This window comes from Vigna unguiculata, chromosome 10 (genome assembly GCF_037176805.1).
Source record: "Vigna unguiculata cultivar grain cowpea cultivar isolate G323 ecotype 2 chromosome 10, ASM3717680v1, whole genome shotgun sequence".
In the NCBI taxonomy this organism is placed as follows: Eukaryota; Viridiplantae; Streptophyta; class Magnoliopsida; order Fabales; family Fabaceae; genus Vigna; species Vigna unguiculata.
The window spans coordinates 53,749,163-53,763,547 of record NC_140801.1 but is presented as its reverse complement, the minus strand read 5'-3'; the positions used below and the strand labels follow the sequence as shown (position 1 = coordinate 53,763,547).

At 30.9% G+C, this 14,385-nt stretch overlaps 2 protein-coding genes across 3 annotated transcripts; both read left to right on the top strand.

Annotated features, from left to right (window-relative positions):
• Positions 1–264: 264 nt before the first annotated feature.
• On the top strand, positions 265–2,599 carry LOC146883429 (protein STRUBBELIG-RECEPTOR FAMILY 7-like). Its single transcript, XM_085668064.1, has 6 exons — positions 265–452; positions 542–834; positions 915–986; positions 1,222–1,293; positions 1,372–1,437; positions 1,514–2,599. The coding sequence occupies exons 2-5, from the start codon at positions 749–751 to the stop codon at positions 1,379–1,381; spliced, it is 240 nt and encodes a 79-aa protein (XP_085524190.1). The 5' UTR covers positions 265–452; positions 542–748; the 3' UTR covers positions 1,382–1,437; positions 1,514–2,599.
• Positions 2,600–6,818: 4,219 nt separating this feature from the next.
• On the top strand, positions 6,819–13,616 carry LOC114167020 (beta-amyrin synthase). Of its 2 annotated transcripts, XM_028051921.2 has the most exons (16): positions 6,820–7,165; positions 7,258–7,443; positions 10,016–10,105; positions 10,291–10,488; positions 10,588–10,672; positions 10,758–10,924; positions 11,010–11,201; positions 11,291–11,404; positions 11,511–11,630; positions 11,737–11,859; positions 11,940–12,038; positions 12,195–12,251; positions 12,346–12,714; positions 12,804–12,884; positions 13,002–13,085; positions 13,235–13,616. In XM_028051921.2, exons 1-16 carry the CDS (start codon positions 6,965–6,967, stop codon positions 13,355–13,357), a joined length of 2,289 nt encoding a protein of 762 aa, XP_027907722.2. In that variant the 5' UTR covers positions 6,820–6,964; the 3' UTR covers positions 13,358–13,616. The 2 variants fall into 2 exon arrangements, with proteins under 2 accessions (XP_085524185.1, XP_027907722.2); XM_085668059.1 differs by having other exon boundaries at positions 6,819–7,165; positions 12,804–13,085.
• Positions 13,617–14,385: the final 769 nt, after the last annotated feature.

Sequence of the window (14,385 nt, the reverse complement as noted above, 5' to 3'; positions counted from 1 at the left end):
TTAAAAAAAATATAAAATAGAAAATAAGAAGATTATTATTATTTTATTGTTGCATAACAGCGTATTAAATTTAATTTGCTGTAACAAAGAAATTTTTGAAGAACAATAAAAACACAATTGTTTCACAAGATTGATATATACTTTCAGTACCAATCAAGAATTTATATATATATATATATATATATATATATATATATATATATATATATATATATATATATATTATTTCTCTTTCAAATCTCTTTCTCTCTCTGTTCATTTTGAAGCACCGGAAACATTCGTTAGCTGGCCTCCCATATTGCAGTTGGTTTGAACAACTCTGAAGTGCAACTATGGGATACAACTTCAAATAGACAGAGGTGGTGGAGAAAATAGTGGACCCTGCCTTGCGGGGGCTTTACCCTCCTAAGTCACTCTTCTGATTTGCTGATATCATCGTGCTCTATGTTCAGGTCATTCATATCATACTCTACAATATATATGTATCCATCACTCTCTTCATGAGAATTGATTGTGATACTCAGTTTCTTTTCTGTTTCAGACTGAGCCTGAATTTCGGCCACCTGTGTCAGAGTTAGTTCAGGGTTTATGCGATTGGTTCAACGTTCAAGTATGAGGGAGGATTTTGAGTGAACAAGAGGCAGTTACTCAGCTCTCATGGTTTCACCCAGAATCAGTTAACACTTTGGAAATACCCCTCAATGGACAAGATGGCTGAGCTCACTGATCATACTTTGGAAATTCTGTTATGTGGTCATGCAGAGATCTTTCGAAGAATGGCTTCTCGGGAAGTATGCTTTATTCATTTTCTCAGATGAATGACCTCACAAGCCTGTAAGCAAAAGTGTCTTTCTATTTTTATTCGAAAATTTTGTTAGAATTTGTGTTTGGTTCTCAACATGTTATGCATGCAGAAATCTTGCACATAATCAGCTCCGAAACCAGTTGGGAGATATATTTGGAAAGCTCGGTAAACTCAAACAAGTGTAAGTGAGAACGTTCAACCAGGTTTTTAGTGTCAAGATCTGTACTTTAATGCTATTGCTGATTTTGGAATTTAACTTGCTTAACTTAAGGTAGAAGGTATTATTAAGAACTCATTAAGTTTGCATTTGAAACTCGATTACTTAAGTTTTCTTATTTGGCCTTTGAGTATATGATTATCTGGTTTTCTTAAAACATGAAAATTCTATTAACAGAATATCATCGGATAACATGTAGGGATGTATCATTCAATTCTCTATCAGGAGACCTACCGCAGAGTCTCAAATCGCTCAAAAGCCTCAAGAAGTTGTAAGAATGCCCTCATTGTCACTGTCAAAGGAACAATACACACATATTCACTGCGAACATCTTTTTCTCCTTATACAGGCACCTTTAAAACAACCAATTCACTGGTTCAATAACTGTTCTGGCCAAACTTCCACTTGAAGATTTGTAAGTTCTTCCTATTGCTCTTGGGAGAGAAGCGTTGAATAAGGATGCATTAACTTTGCTGTTTTAATTTTAACAGGAACATCGAAAACAACAAATTTACCGGTTCGGTTTTTGAGGAGTTGAAGAAAGTAAATAAATTGCGGTAAGTATTGTTGGACACTGAGTTATTGAAGGATGCAAGTAAGGTTGAAGTTGTTTCTCTAACTTTGAGTTGTTAAACCCCCTAAATTCCTTTACGTAATAATTGCTGTCATCTGGAATAGTTTGTTGTATCTAGGACTAGGGTTAGGGTTAGGGTTAGCTAGAATTAGGGCTAGGGGTAGGATTAGGAGTAGGATTAGGGTTAGGGTTAGGGTTAGTTATGCTAGGGAGGTCTAGTTAGGACTAGGGGTATGGGGTTAGGCTTAGGACTAGGGTTAGGGTTAGGGTCAGTCTTAGGGTTATGGTTAGAGTTAGGGCTAGGGCTAGGGTTAGTTAGGATTTATGATTTAGGGTTTGGGGTTTAGTGTTAGGGTTAGGGTTAGCTAGAACTAAAACTAGGGCTAGGGCTAGGGCTAGGGTTAGGGTTAGTTAGAGTTAGTGTTAGTTATGCTAGGAAGATCTAGTTAGGACTAGGGTTAGGGTTAGCTAGAATTAGGGCTAGGAGTAGGATTATGAGTAGGATTAGGGTTAGGGTTAGGGTTAGTTATGCTAGGGAGGTCTAGTTAGGGCTAGGGGTATGGGGTTAGGCTTAGGGTTAGGGCTAGTTAGGGTTTAGGGCTAGGGCTAGGACCAGGGCCAGGGTCAGGGTCAGGGTTAGGATTAGTTAAGGTTAGGGTTAGTTAGAGTTGGGGTTAGTTAGAGTTAGTGTTAGTTATGCTAGGGAGGTCTAGTTAGGGCTAGGGGTATGTGGGTTAGGGTTAGAGTTAGGCCTAGGGTTAGGGTTAGGGATTAGTTAGAGTTAGAGTTAGTTATGCTAGGGCTAGGACTAGGGTTAGTTAGGCTAGGTTTAGGGTTAGGGTTTATGGCTAGGGCTAGATGGTTTATGGTTAGGGCTAGTTAGGGTTATGTCTAAGGTTAGAGGGCTAGGGTTAGTGTTAGGGGTTAGGGTTAGGGCTAGTTAGGATTAGGGCCAGGGTCTGGGGTTAGGGTTGTGGCTAGGGTTAGGGTTAGTGCTAGTTAAGGTTAGGGGTTGGGGTTGTGGCTAGGGTTAGGTTAGGGTTGTGTTTAGTTTTAGGCCTAGTTATGGTTAGGGTTATAAGGGTTAGTGGGGCTAGGGTTAGTGTTAGTTAGGTCTAGTTAGGGTTAAGATTAGGGTTATGGTTATGGCTATGGCTAGTGTTAGGGTTATGGGGTTATTATGGCTAGGGTTAGGGTTAGGGTTAGGGTTGGTCTTAGTGTTAGTGTTAGTGTTAGGGTTTAGTGCTTATAGGGTTTGCTTATAAACTTAAGGACTTGACATAACTATTGATGCGGTGTTTGGACCTAAAAGACTGAATGCAACTTTGGACGGCATTAGTTTTTTAGTTAATGTAATAAAGGGCGTCTCACATCAAAGTTTCGTTTATATAAAATTAATATATTTGCGTCGGCCTAGCCCACACTAATTATGATTAGAAATCACCCAAACTCTCTCACTTTCCACCTCACCCTACTCTCCTTTTTCTTCCATTTTCTTCTTTATCAACGGAAGCAACAGAAAACCTATGCAAAAGTAGAAAATGATATTTTCATACAAAATAACTCACAATCACCAAAGATAATATGTTCAACACTAAAATCTTATTACAACCTCCAAGTTTCCCTTTTTTGCACGTTTCCAATTTTTTTTTTCATCACCAAAACCAGTGTATGCTCTTCCTAAGGTCAAAACCACATCCATTTTCTCCTACTAATAAACCAAACTGCATAATGCAACATGTAGAGGAAAGATATAACAAGGGTGAGAAAACTACTTGGAGAGAAACAAAAATGATGGATAATAAGACAATATTTTGAATGACTTCCACATGGATATATTAGAAAAACAACTACATTTGAAAGAGGTGCATTAGACCACTTCTGTAAAAAAGATAGGATAGAAGCTTATTTTGTAAGACATTTTATGCTTTTTCTTGTTTAAAGAAAAATTGCTCTGCATAGAATTTGATGCGTATTAGCAAATTTGAATATGATCAGATTTATAAGTAAGCATCTCTTGTAAAATATGAAATTTCTATTTCATTTACAGTTTTTCCTTTAGTATTTTATTTTTTTTTATAAATACTATAATAAAAAGAAAAAAATGTAAATGAAAGTTTTTGTCTCATATATATGAATTGTTGGAAAAATATCGTACACATCGATATGAAAAGAAACTATTTGATATGTGAAGACATAATTAAATGTATTTTTCTATTATTTTTATAAGATTAGATAGAATCTTATAATCTTATAGAAATAATAGAAATTTATGAAAAAAAAATATGTTTCATTTTCATTTAAAGAGGTATATTCCTTTTTATTTTTTTGAAAAACACTTGTCACACATATCAGCAATGTGTAGCTTTCTTGCGTGCCAAATTTATTGTTTTTATTTATTTATGAATGTGCAAATTATTTTAATATTATGAAAATAAATTTAAAATTCAACTTGTTTGGAAGTAAAAATTAAGTTTAGTAGTGCACGTGCTAATAATCTTTTAAGCTTTACATTAATTTAATTTAATTTGCGCATTTTAAATTGAGTAATGTTGAATATATATTTTGTTTAAGCACAGTCGTCTTCAACTCTTCAAGTTCTCACTTTGGCCATGAAATTAGATGTCAACATTTATGGTCTTTGAGGATTCTTCAATTGTTCAATCAACTTTTTCTTTTATAAAAACAAATATTTTATTTTTTGGGTTATTGAAATAAATGTTCATCAAATACCAACTTTTGAGTTAATGTGAAAATAACATTTTAAAGGATTTTTTTTTCATGGATAAGTACAGAACAAAATTATTCAAAGATTAATCAAACAATAATTAAAACTTTCAAAAACAGGTTAGTTGTTGGTGCTCACAACTAAACTTTCAATAATTTAATTGTACGATTAGAAAAGTTTGGTTAATTTTAGGTTAAAATACTCCGTTGGTCCTCGTTTTTGTAGCAAAATCTCAATTTGGTCATCGTATTTTTATTGGTCTCAATTAGGTCCTCTTTTTTGTAAATTAGTATCAATTAGGTCCTTTCCGTTAGTAGAGAACTAACACCGTTAAGTAGGTGCCACGTATCAGCTTCTCATTTTTTTGAATTTTTTTATTTTTTTTAAATTTTTTAAATTTTTTAAATTTTTTTATTTTTTTTTAAATTTTTTTAAAAAATATTTATGCCATGTGTCACTTCTGTAATATGCCACGTGTCAATCTAATATGGTGACACGTGTCAAATTAATGTATGAATCTCAATTTGGTCCTCATATTTGTTAATTTGATTTGATTTCAGTCCCAAATTTTTTTAAAATAATTTTAATTTCATATGCTCCAAATTTAGAACAAATTTAATTTTTTTATAAATGTAATGATGATACTTTTATTACAAGTGATATTTCTATTACATATTTTTAACAACATTTAATTTATTTAAATTTATATTTTACATTAAACTTTATTTAAATTTTATTTTAAAATTATAAATATATAAATTAATAAATTTATATTCGAAATATTTGTATAATATTCAATATCAACAATATTTTAGAGTTGGCTTAAAAATAACAATTTTATAAATTCAAATTTAAAATTTTAAAATAATTTTATAAAAAATTAAAATAAATATATTTAAAATTTTAATATTAAATATAATTAATATTATTAAAATATTTAATAAAAATAATCATAACATTATATAAAAGTAAAATTTGGTCTAAATTTGGATTGCCCGAAATTGAAATTTTTTTAAAAAAGTTGGGACTCAAATCAAATCAATTTAACAAATATGAGGACCAAATTGAGATTCATACATTAATTTGACACGTGTCACCATATTAGATTGACACATGGCACATCACAGAAGTGACATAAATATTTTTTAAAAAAAAAATTAAAAAAAATTAAAAAAAAATTAAATAATTCAAAAAAACGAGGAGTTGACACGTGGTACCTACTTAACGGTGTTAGTTCTCTATTAACGGAAATGACCTAATTAATACTAATTTACAAAAATTGAGGACCTAATTGAGACTAATAAAAATACGAGGACCAAATTGAGATTCTGCAACAAAAACGAGGACAAGTATTTTAACCTTAATTTTACTATTATTAAACCGACAATTTTCGCTGATTCGTAAAGTTTGCTCTAACTTTATATTACTTGACATACAGAAATATGATGTGTATCTAAAAGTATATGGTGATTTATTTTATTTAAACCCAATCGAAAATAGAATTCAAAATATGAAAAGAAATAAAATAATTGAAAAAGTAAAAGTATAACTAAATTAGTTAAATTATTTAAAATTAGTTAAATTATTACTCTCTCACCCCTGGTACTTCCATCCCTCTTCCACACTACATGGTATGAGTTGTATTGACATGCTCAAGATATTTATATTTACATTTTATAAAAGATGGTGTGAGAGAGAGTGAGAGAACTTTTTATGTATTTGAAAATCCTCTTCCCTTCATTGACCACGCCACCCTCGTGTTCCATTTTTTTTTTCCTCAAAATAAAAACTCCTCTCACCTTTCCACGCTATCCTCGCTGCAAATATAATAATCAAATTACTGGCTTAGGAATTGCATTCCATTATATTCCAATTATTTCCAATGTCCAGTTTTAAGGTTCTTAATTAAACCCAATTCGTTTTACATCATTATGAAAACTTTATGCATGTACCAAAACTCTACAACTAAAGGAATGAAAATGATATGCATCAAAAGTCCAATTCTCATTAAAATCAACTGTACTTTTAACACGTGGTCCAAAGGAAAATTTATCGTTAAAATTAATAATGTAGAATTCTTTGTCAAAATAAATTTAGACACGTATATCTTAATTATGGTTTATAGGTAAGATAACATGGTTCCAAATGAATATACGTGGGCATTTCAATAAAAAGAGAGAGGTTCGCGGATGTTACGTAACATTGACTTCACGCGATATATAATTACGCAAAATAATAATAATAATAATAATAATAATAATAATAATAATAATAATAATAATAATAATAATAATAATAATAATAATTGTGATGTAATTATGCCAAACTAAGGAAATGTAATAACTTTCGGTAAGTGAAAAAAAAAACAAATAAAGTGGTGCATTTGTGGCAGAAATGAAAAATGTGTTTTAGTGATGTGAATAAATAATTAATAAAATAAAAAATTGGTGATTTGGAATAGTTGTGGTGTGTATGTATATAAATAATAGGAGGGAAGGGAGAGGTGTGGCATGACCTGGAAGAAAGAGGTTGAGAAGCGAAGAGAAGGAGCAGAGGTGGTGTGTAATGGAAGCTTATGCGTGAATCACTGTGATAGATTTGATTTGAATTGAATTGAATTGAATTGATCTGTGAGAGAGAATGTGGAGGCTGAAGGTGGGAGATGGTGGAAAGGATCCTTACATATTCAGCACAAACAATTTCGTAGGGAGACAGATATGGGAGTACGATCCAGACGCAGGTAGCATCGAGGAACGAGCCGAAGTGGAAGCAGCCAGGAACAATTTCTACCAAAACCGCTTCAAGATCAAGCCCTGTGGTGACCTTCTTTGGCGCTTTCAGGTACTCACTTTCAAAACTCTCTCTCTTTCTCTCTCAAATCTCACACTCTATTTCATCATCATCATCATCATCATCATCATCATGTATAATAGGTTCTGAGAGAGAATAACTTCGAACAAAGAATTCCGAGTGTGAAGATAGAAGATGGAGAAGAAATAAGTTACGAGAAAGTGACGGCAGCGGTTAAAAGAGGCGCATATCATCTATCTGCATTGCAGACCAGTGATGGCCATTGGCCTGCGCAGATTGCAGGTCCTCTGTTTTTTCTTCCTCCTCTCGTAAGTACCACATCTTCTGCTTCATAAATCTCTCAATCTAAGCCATCAATGGTTCTCTCATCATATTATGTTTATCACTTTTTCTTTCTAATTTGGATAAAAAACAAATACTTGTATTCTTTTTCTATATGATTTCAAATCCAACCCGTGTATGGAAAAAACCGGTTCCTTCATTCATCAGCTTCAAGCTTGAAGCACTGGGTGAACTTGGGTTTCCATCAATCATTATCACCCCGTTCAATATATATATATATATATATATATATATATATACCACCCACTCTCCTCCCACTTGTGTAAATTTAAATTTAAATTAAAAGTAATGATTGACATTATTTTACAATTAAACTTCAATTTCAAATGATTGGTTTTATATAATTAAACTTCTTTTAATTCTAATTTAACTTTCATTTGTTAATATAATAACAAATGAAATCATATATAAAACATAAAATAACAATATAAGTGCTTATTTATAAATTATTTTTGAAATATAATTCAAAAAATTGTATAATATCATCGATTGAAACGAATTTGATCTTTTAAAAAAAATTTAAATTAGTTGTATCACAAAATAGAAAATTTAATATATAAAATATATAAAATAAAACTAAATAATATTTCGATAGTTAATATTATTCTAACTAATAAATTTATTTTGATTATTTAACTTTATGAAAAATTTAAATAAAATTCATTAATAGTGATGGAGATTATTTGTTAAGGGTTTTATCTATAGAAATATGTGGCTACAAATGTTTTTTTGTCATCCTATTAAACACGTATATGTCAGATTATTTATTTTCCTTTTATGTTTAATATAATCTAACAAATTTAATTCAATTTTAAATGACTGTATAATAAAATAATAAGTAAGATTAAAAAAAATACTGCAGTGCAAGTTTTAAAACACCTTTATCATAAAATAATTAATCTCTAAAATATTGTTTTAAAAATTAAAACAAAAATTATCAGTTCAATTGATAATTGAAAGCAAGTATTATATATTTATATAATATTAAAAAGAATCACCATTCCAACAAGGTTACCAAATTTTCAACAAATTGAATCTGAATTATAAATGGGTCAATTGAGATGAATTGATTGAATTTTCTGTTGTGATTAACCTCGTACGTCTGTCGGGAAGGACAACTAGGTATATCTGGTCATAAAGAGACATAGACAAACATAAACATTATGTACAAATTTAGTCCCCAAAAAGTCTTCCATTAAAATATTATTTAAATAAATCATATGGCTGAGAATTATGATTTCACAGGCAAGTTTTATCAATTTCCCAAGCAAGATTTATCTATTTTACAAGCAAAGCAAGTTTCACAAGCAAGTTTTAATTCAAATAAGATACAATTTCACAAAGAAGTTTTATCATTTCACACAAACAACTTTTATCGATTTGAATTAATTCCAAAACTTAATTATTTTTTCATCTAATTATAAAAGATACATATTTAAGATAGTTATGAATTATTAAATGTGTTTCAGAGGACTTTCTCTCGATCATTGTCTTTTCTGAAATATTGGTTTATTTAATCATCAATCATAGAGATAGTCCTCCAATCCGTTGAAAAACTTAATATTGTATTTTATTAATATTAAATACCTGTTTTCTTTATAATATCTACGTATATTTAAACGATTCAAGACACAAGAAAGTAAAACAAAATGATAGACACTCTTGATATTTCGCGAGTAATAAATAAATTTTGTTAATAATATTTTTATTTAATATGCATAACGAAAATATTTTATAAAACATAAAATATAAACTTTTAATTTTTATAACAAAATTAAGATGCAATTTTCTCATATATTTTTTATTATTTTTAATCTAAATGAAGAAAATAATATTAATAATTTATTTTAATATTTTATGTAAATTTTAACTTCTAAATACAAATTGCGCTTCTCTCTTAAAACTTTACGTTTTAATTTTCACAATTTTTTATTATATGTTAAGTTAAAGTATGGAAAGGAATGTTACTTCATTAAAATAGAAATAAAAAATGTGATCATTATTTGTAGAAAACAAAATAAATGTCTATTTAAAAATTAAAGATCGTGTGATTTTTTTTTAATAAAAAAACATAAGAAACATGAGGCTTTATATGTATATAAAAAAAATGTCTAAACACACTTAAGTGTAATCTTTCTTAATTGAAATTCTTGATTGGTTTTCAAAAGAGTATATATTATAATTTTGTGAAACAATTGTGTTTTTATTGTTCTTCAAAAAAAAAAAATTCTTACAGTAAATTAAATTTAATACGCTATTATGCAACAAGAAAGTAATAATAATATCCTTATTTTCTATTTCATATTTTTTTGAACCAAACTTATAATGACATAATAGGAATCTATTCATTAATTGACAGAATGATTCGATGATTCTTTTTAAGTCATGCTGGACCACTAAATGTTCCAAGTTTTGAAATTTTATTATGGTATATGAAATTAAAAATGAGCCCTACAATTAAGAGTCTAATGTAAGATTGAAGTTTATTATTTTTATGGATTAAACAATATTAATTTTTATTTATTGAAAACATGGCAGGTATTCTGTATGTATATTACAGGTCATCTCGAATCAGTATTTCCAGAAGAGTATCGCAAAGAAATTCTCCGCTATATATACTATCACCAGGTATACATACATGTTTATTAAATTTCAAGATACATTTATCAAGTACGAAGTGAAGAGAGAGAGAACTGTAACATTTTCCTCTGTTAAAATTCTTGTATCATTCAGTGAAATAATGATGTTTATAATCTGTGTTCACTGTAACAATGATAACTTATATAGTATCTGTTTGGTGGTTCCATTTAAAGAATGAAGATGGAGGATGGGGACTACACATTGAGGGTCACAGCACCATGTTTTGCACTGCACTAAATTATATATGTATGCGGATTCTTGGAGAAGGACCCAATGGAGGTCATGACAATGCTTGTGCTAGAGCAAGAAAGTGGATTCAAGATCATGGAAGTGTCACTCACATTCCTTCATGGGGAAAAACTTGGCTTTCGGTAATATTCTCATTTTTTACACAAATATGAATACACAAACTAACAAAGCTAGAATTAGATGTATTTACTGAAACAATGGGTTTTATTATACTTTTGCAGATACTTGGTGTATTTGATTGGTGTGGAAGTAACCCAATGCCCCCGGAGTTTTGGATCCTTCCTTCCTTTCTTCCTATGCATCCCGGTAGAGTTAATTTTCTTATACATTTTCTCACTCTTCAGTATAGATTTTGATTGAATCATTAAACTTTGATTCTTAATTATTTCAGCTAAGATGTGGTGTTACTGTCGATTGGTGTACATGCCTATGTCTTACTTGTATGGAAAGAGGTTTGTTGGTCCAATTACACCTCTCATTTTACAATTGAGAGAAGAACTATTTGCCGAACCCTACGAAAAAGTTAATTGGAAGAAAGCGCGTCACCAATGTGCAAAGGTAAAAAACACTATCTTTGATATTAACCATTTATTAGGTCTTGTCTTGAGTAAGAATTTGTAATTGTGTATTCATTGAATCGCAGGAAGATCTGTACTATCCTCATCCTTTGATACAAGATCTAATATGGGACAGTTTATACATATTTACGGAGCCATTACTAACTCGTTGGCCTTTCAACAAGCTGGTTAGAGAGAAAGCTCTTCAAGTGACAATGAAACATATTCATTACGAAGATGAAACCAGTCGATACATTACCATTGGTTGCGTCGAAAAGGTAAGTATATCATTATTTGAAGAGTGCATTTCAAATATTGTGCTTACAATTCAAAAGAAAAATGAATTCAAAAAATATATATTTTTCAGGTTTTATGCATGCTTGCTTGTTGGGTGGAAGATCCAAATGGAGATGCTTTTAAAAAGCATCTTGCAAGGGTGCCAGATTACTTATGGATGTCTGAAGATGGAATGACCATGCAGGTACACACACGTGTGCATGCACTTTCTTAACCAAAACTAGTGTATTAATTAATTAATTACTCAATTAATTTTGATTGATTAATGCACGTGTCTATATATAACGCAGAGTTTTGGTAGTCAAGAATGGGACGCTGGTTTTGCAGTTCAAGCTTTGCTTGCCACTAACCTAGTTGAGGAAATCGGTCCCACACTTGCAAAAGGGCATTATTTCATTAAGGAGTCTCAGGTTTGCTTCATTAAATATATTATGGAAGAATCACAAATTTTATATTGATATGCATGATTGTTAGACTATTTTGAACATGTTAACGATCGATGTTGTTGTTTTGTAGGTAAGGGATAACCCTTATGGAGATTTTAAGGGTATGTATCGTCATATTTCTAAAGGATCTTGGACATTCTCTGATCAAGACCATGGATGGCAAGTTTCTGATTGCACAGCGGAAGGTTTGAAGGTAACTAACATCTTAATCTAAAGATTTATCGATGATCGCAACAAATATATCTTAATTTCTCTAAATTCTCTGTGTTTTAGTGTTGTCTACTTCTATCAACGTTGCCACCAGAGATTGTGGGAGAAAAGATGGAACCCCAAAGGTTATATGATTCAGTCAATGTCCTGTTGTCACTTCAGGCAAGTACAGAAATGATTATAAATATTTCATATTAATTTTCTAAATTCGTGAAATTTGTTTCTTCTCTTAAATTCATGACCACGTCATTTTGATTTAGGTCACCAGAATTATATTTGACTCAAACAATTTTTTTTTTTTTGCTTTTGATATTACAGAGTAAAAAGGGTGGTTTAGCAGCATGGGAGCCTGCGGGAGCTCAAGAGTGGTTAGAAGTAAGTGTTACATTACATCAATTAGTGATGGAAACATATTTAATCATCAATTGATAAAAAAAAAACATCAATTGACTCTGTCGTTAATCTTCAGCTACTGAATCCGACGGAATTTTTTGCGGACATTGTGGTTGAACACGAATACGTTGAGTGCACCGGATCTGCAATTCAAGCTTTGGTTTTGTTCAAGAAGTTGTATCCAGGGCATAGGAAGAAAGAGATAGAGAATTTCATAAGCAACGCAGTTCGATTCCTCGAAAATACACAAACAGGCGATGGTTCATGGTACGGAAATTGGGGAGTTTGTTTCACCTATGGTTCTTGGTTCGCACTTGGTGGTCTTGCAGCTGCTGGCAAAACTTACACCAATTGCGCTGCTATTCGTAAAGCTGTTAAATTTTTACTCACAACACAGAGGGAAGACGGTGGATGGGGAGAGAGTTATCTTTCAAGCCCCAAAAAGGTTTCTGATTCAATGCTCTTACTCAATAACTGTTCTTCAACTTCATCATGACTCCATAATAATAATAATACTAAATTAAAATGATGCAGATTTATGTACCACTAGAAGGAACTCGATCAAATGTTGTTCATACAGCATGGGCTCTCATGGGACTCATTCATGCTGGACAGGTTTGTTCTTTAGTCTTTAGTACTGTGTTTTTTTTTTACGTTGTGAGTTCAAATTTCAAAATTGTCATCAAATGTTGTAATATGTTTCTCTCTTCATTTTCAAATTGGTATACACAGGCAGACAGAGACCCTACTCCTCTTCATCGTGCTGCAAAGTTGCTCATCAATTCTCAGTTGGAAGAGGGTGATTGGCCCCAACAGGTGCATATCAATAATCCTTTGATATTTAAAAGATTTCATTTTTTAAAATTTAGGGAAATGACAGAAAAGACTTGTATATTAATGATGGTAGTTGATGAACAATATGAATTGAGTTTGGATTTCTAATGGTTGGTTTTGAGTTTTGGCAGGAAATCACTGGAGTGTTCATGAAAAATTGCATGTTGCATTATCCAATGTACAGAGATATTTATCCTATGTGGGCTCTAGCTGAATATCGTAGACGAGTTTCGTTGCCTTCCCGTGAAGTTTAAGTTGGAAGGGTGTGAGCATAAAAGACATTCGATGAAGACGGGGCAACAAATAAAATCAAAGAGTTGCGCATAATCAATTTTTTTATTTCATGTTGGTTTGAATATGTATAGATGTTCTTCGATGTTCCTCCTACGATGCAAACATAAATTTATTAGAATAATGTGTATCTACATTAGAGGACTACGAAGAACATAAAAATGTCACTAAGGTAATTCATTTTTCTTTCATGCCCAATAAATAATGCAAAGCCTAAACCAACTACACATCCACTGCTAGCATCATCCTAAAATTGGTTATTAAAATAAAATTAAATAAAATTAAAAAAAGAATATAAATAATAACATTCTAACCTCATTTTGTTAAAATCCTTAAATAACATAATTATTTTTGGGTCTAATTAGGCCCAACTTATCACAAATCTTCACCGCATGAATAAGATTAAGGATAATGACACAAGGTTGAATGAGGGAATGACACAAGTCCTTCACATACACTTTTCTTTAGTTGTGATTGGAGGACACCCAGTCCTTCACAGACTGTGTGAAGGTGGTACATGACAATGGACATGGGTTTAGAAAGGGTGTAACACGAACAAAACACTCAAATATTAGGCTACAAAATTGAGACTGTCATAAACGCAATTATGAGAAAGATAAAATTGTTATTGAGATAATTCATTTTGTTATTAATGTCCAATTTTTTAAAGTAAAAACTATCCCTGTGAAACCTCTCTTTTCATTTATATATGGATGTTCAACTTTTCAGTTCTAAAATAAAGGTCTACTAGCTTATTAGGTTCAGTTTCATAAACTTGTTAATTACATTATAATTTCTAATTGTGTATATGGAAAATATTTTGTTAAGAGAAGATAGTTTTTAGTAGTCACACTGTTACAGCTAAGAAAATTATTTAATTACAAAAATGGCTATCCCAGATTGAATTAAACTATTGAAAAGTTTGAATAACGATAGATTGAAAATGATATTATATTAATCTTGAAAACATTTTTACAGTATTAAAGATCTT

Excerpts from the sequence above, each read along its gene's own strand:
- LOC146883429 (XM_085668064.1), top strand. The coding sequence starts at position 749 with ATGTGGTCATGCAGAGATCTTTCGAAGAATGGCTTCTCGGGAAGTATG. Across the intron at positions 835-914 it reads ATGAATGACCTCACAAGCCT|AAATCTTGCACATAATCAGC; the intron begins GTAAGCAAAAGT and ends TTATGCATGCAG. Across the intron at positions 987-1,221 it reads CTCGGTAAACTCAAACAAGT|GGATGTATCATTCAATTCTC; the intron begins GTAAGTGAGAAC and ends GATAACATGTAG.
- LOC114167020 (XM_085668059.1), top strand. The coding sequence starts at position 6,965 with ATGTGGAGGCTGAAGGTGGGAGATGGTGGAAAGGATCCTTACATATTC. Across the intron at positions 11,405-11,510 it reads AAGATGGAATGACCATGCAG|AGTTTTGGTAGTCAAGAATG; the intron begins GTACACACACGT and ends TATATAACGCAG. Across the intron at positions 12,039-12,194 it reads ATGTCCTGTTGTCACTTCAG|AGTAAAAAGGGTGGTTTAGC; the intron begins GCAAGTACAGAA and ends TTGATATTACAG.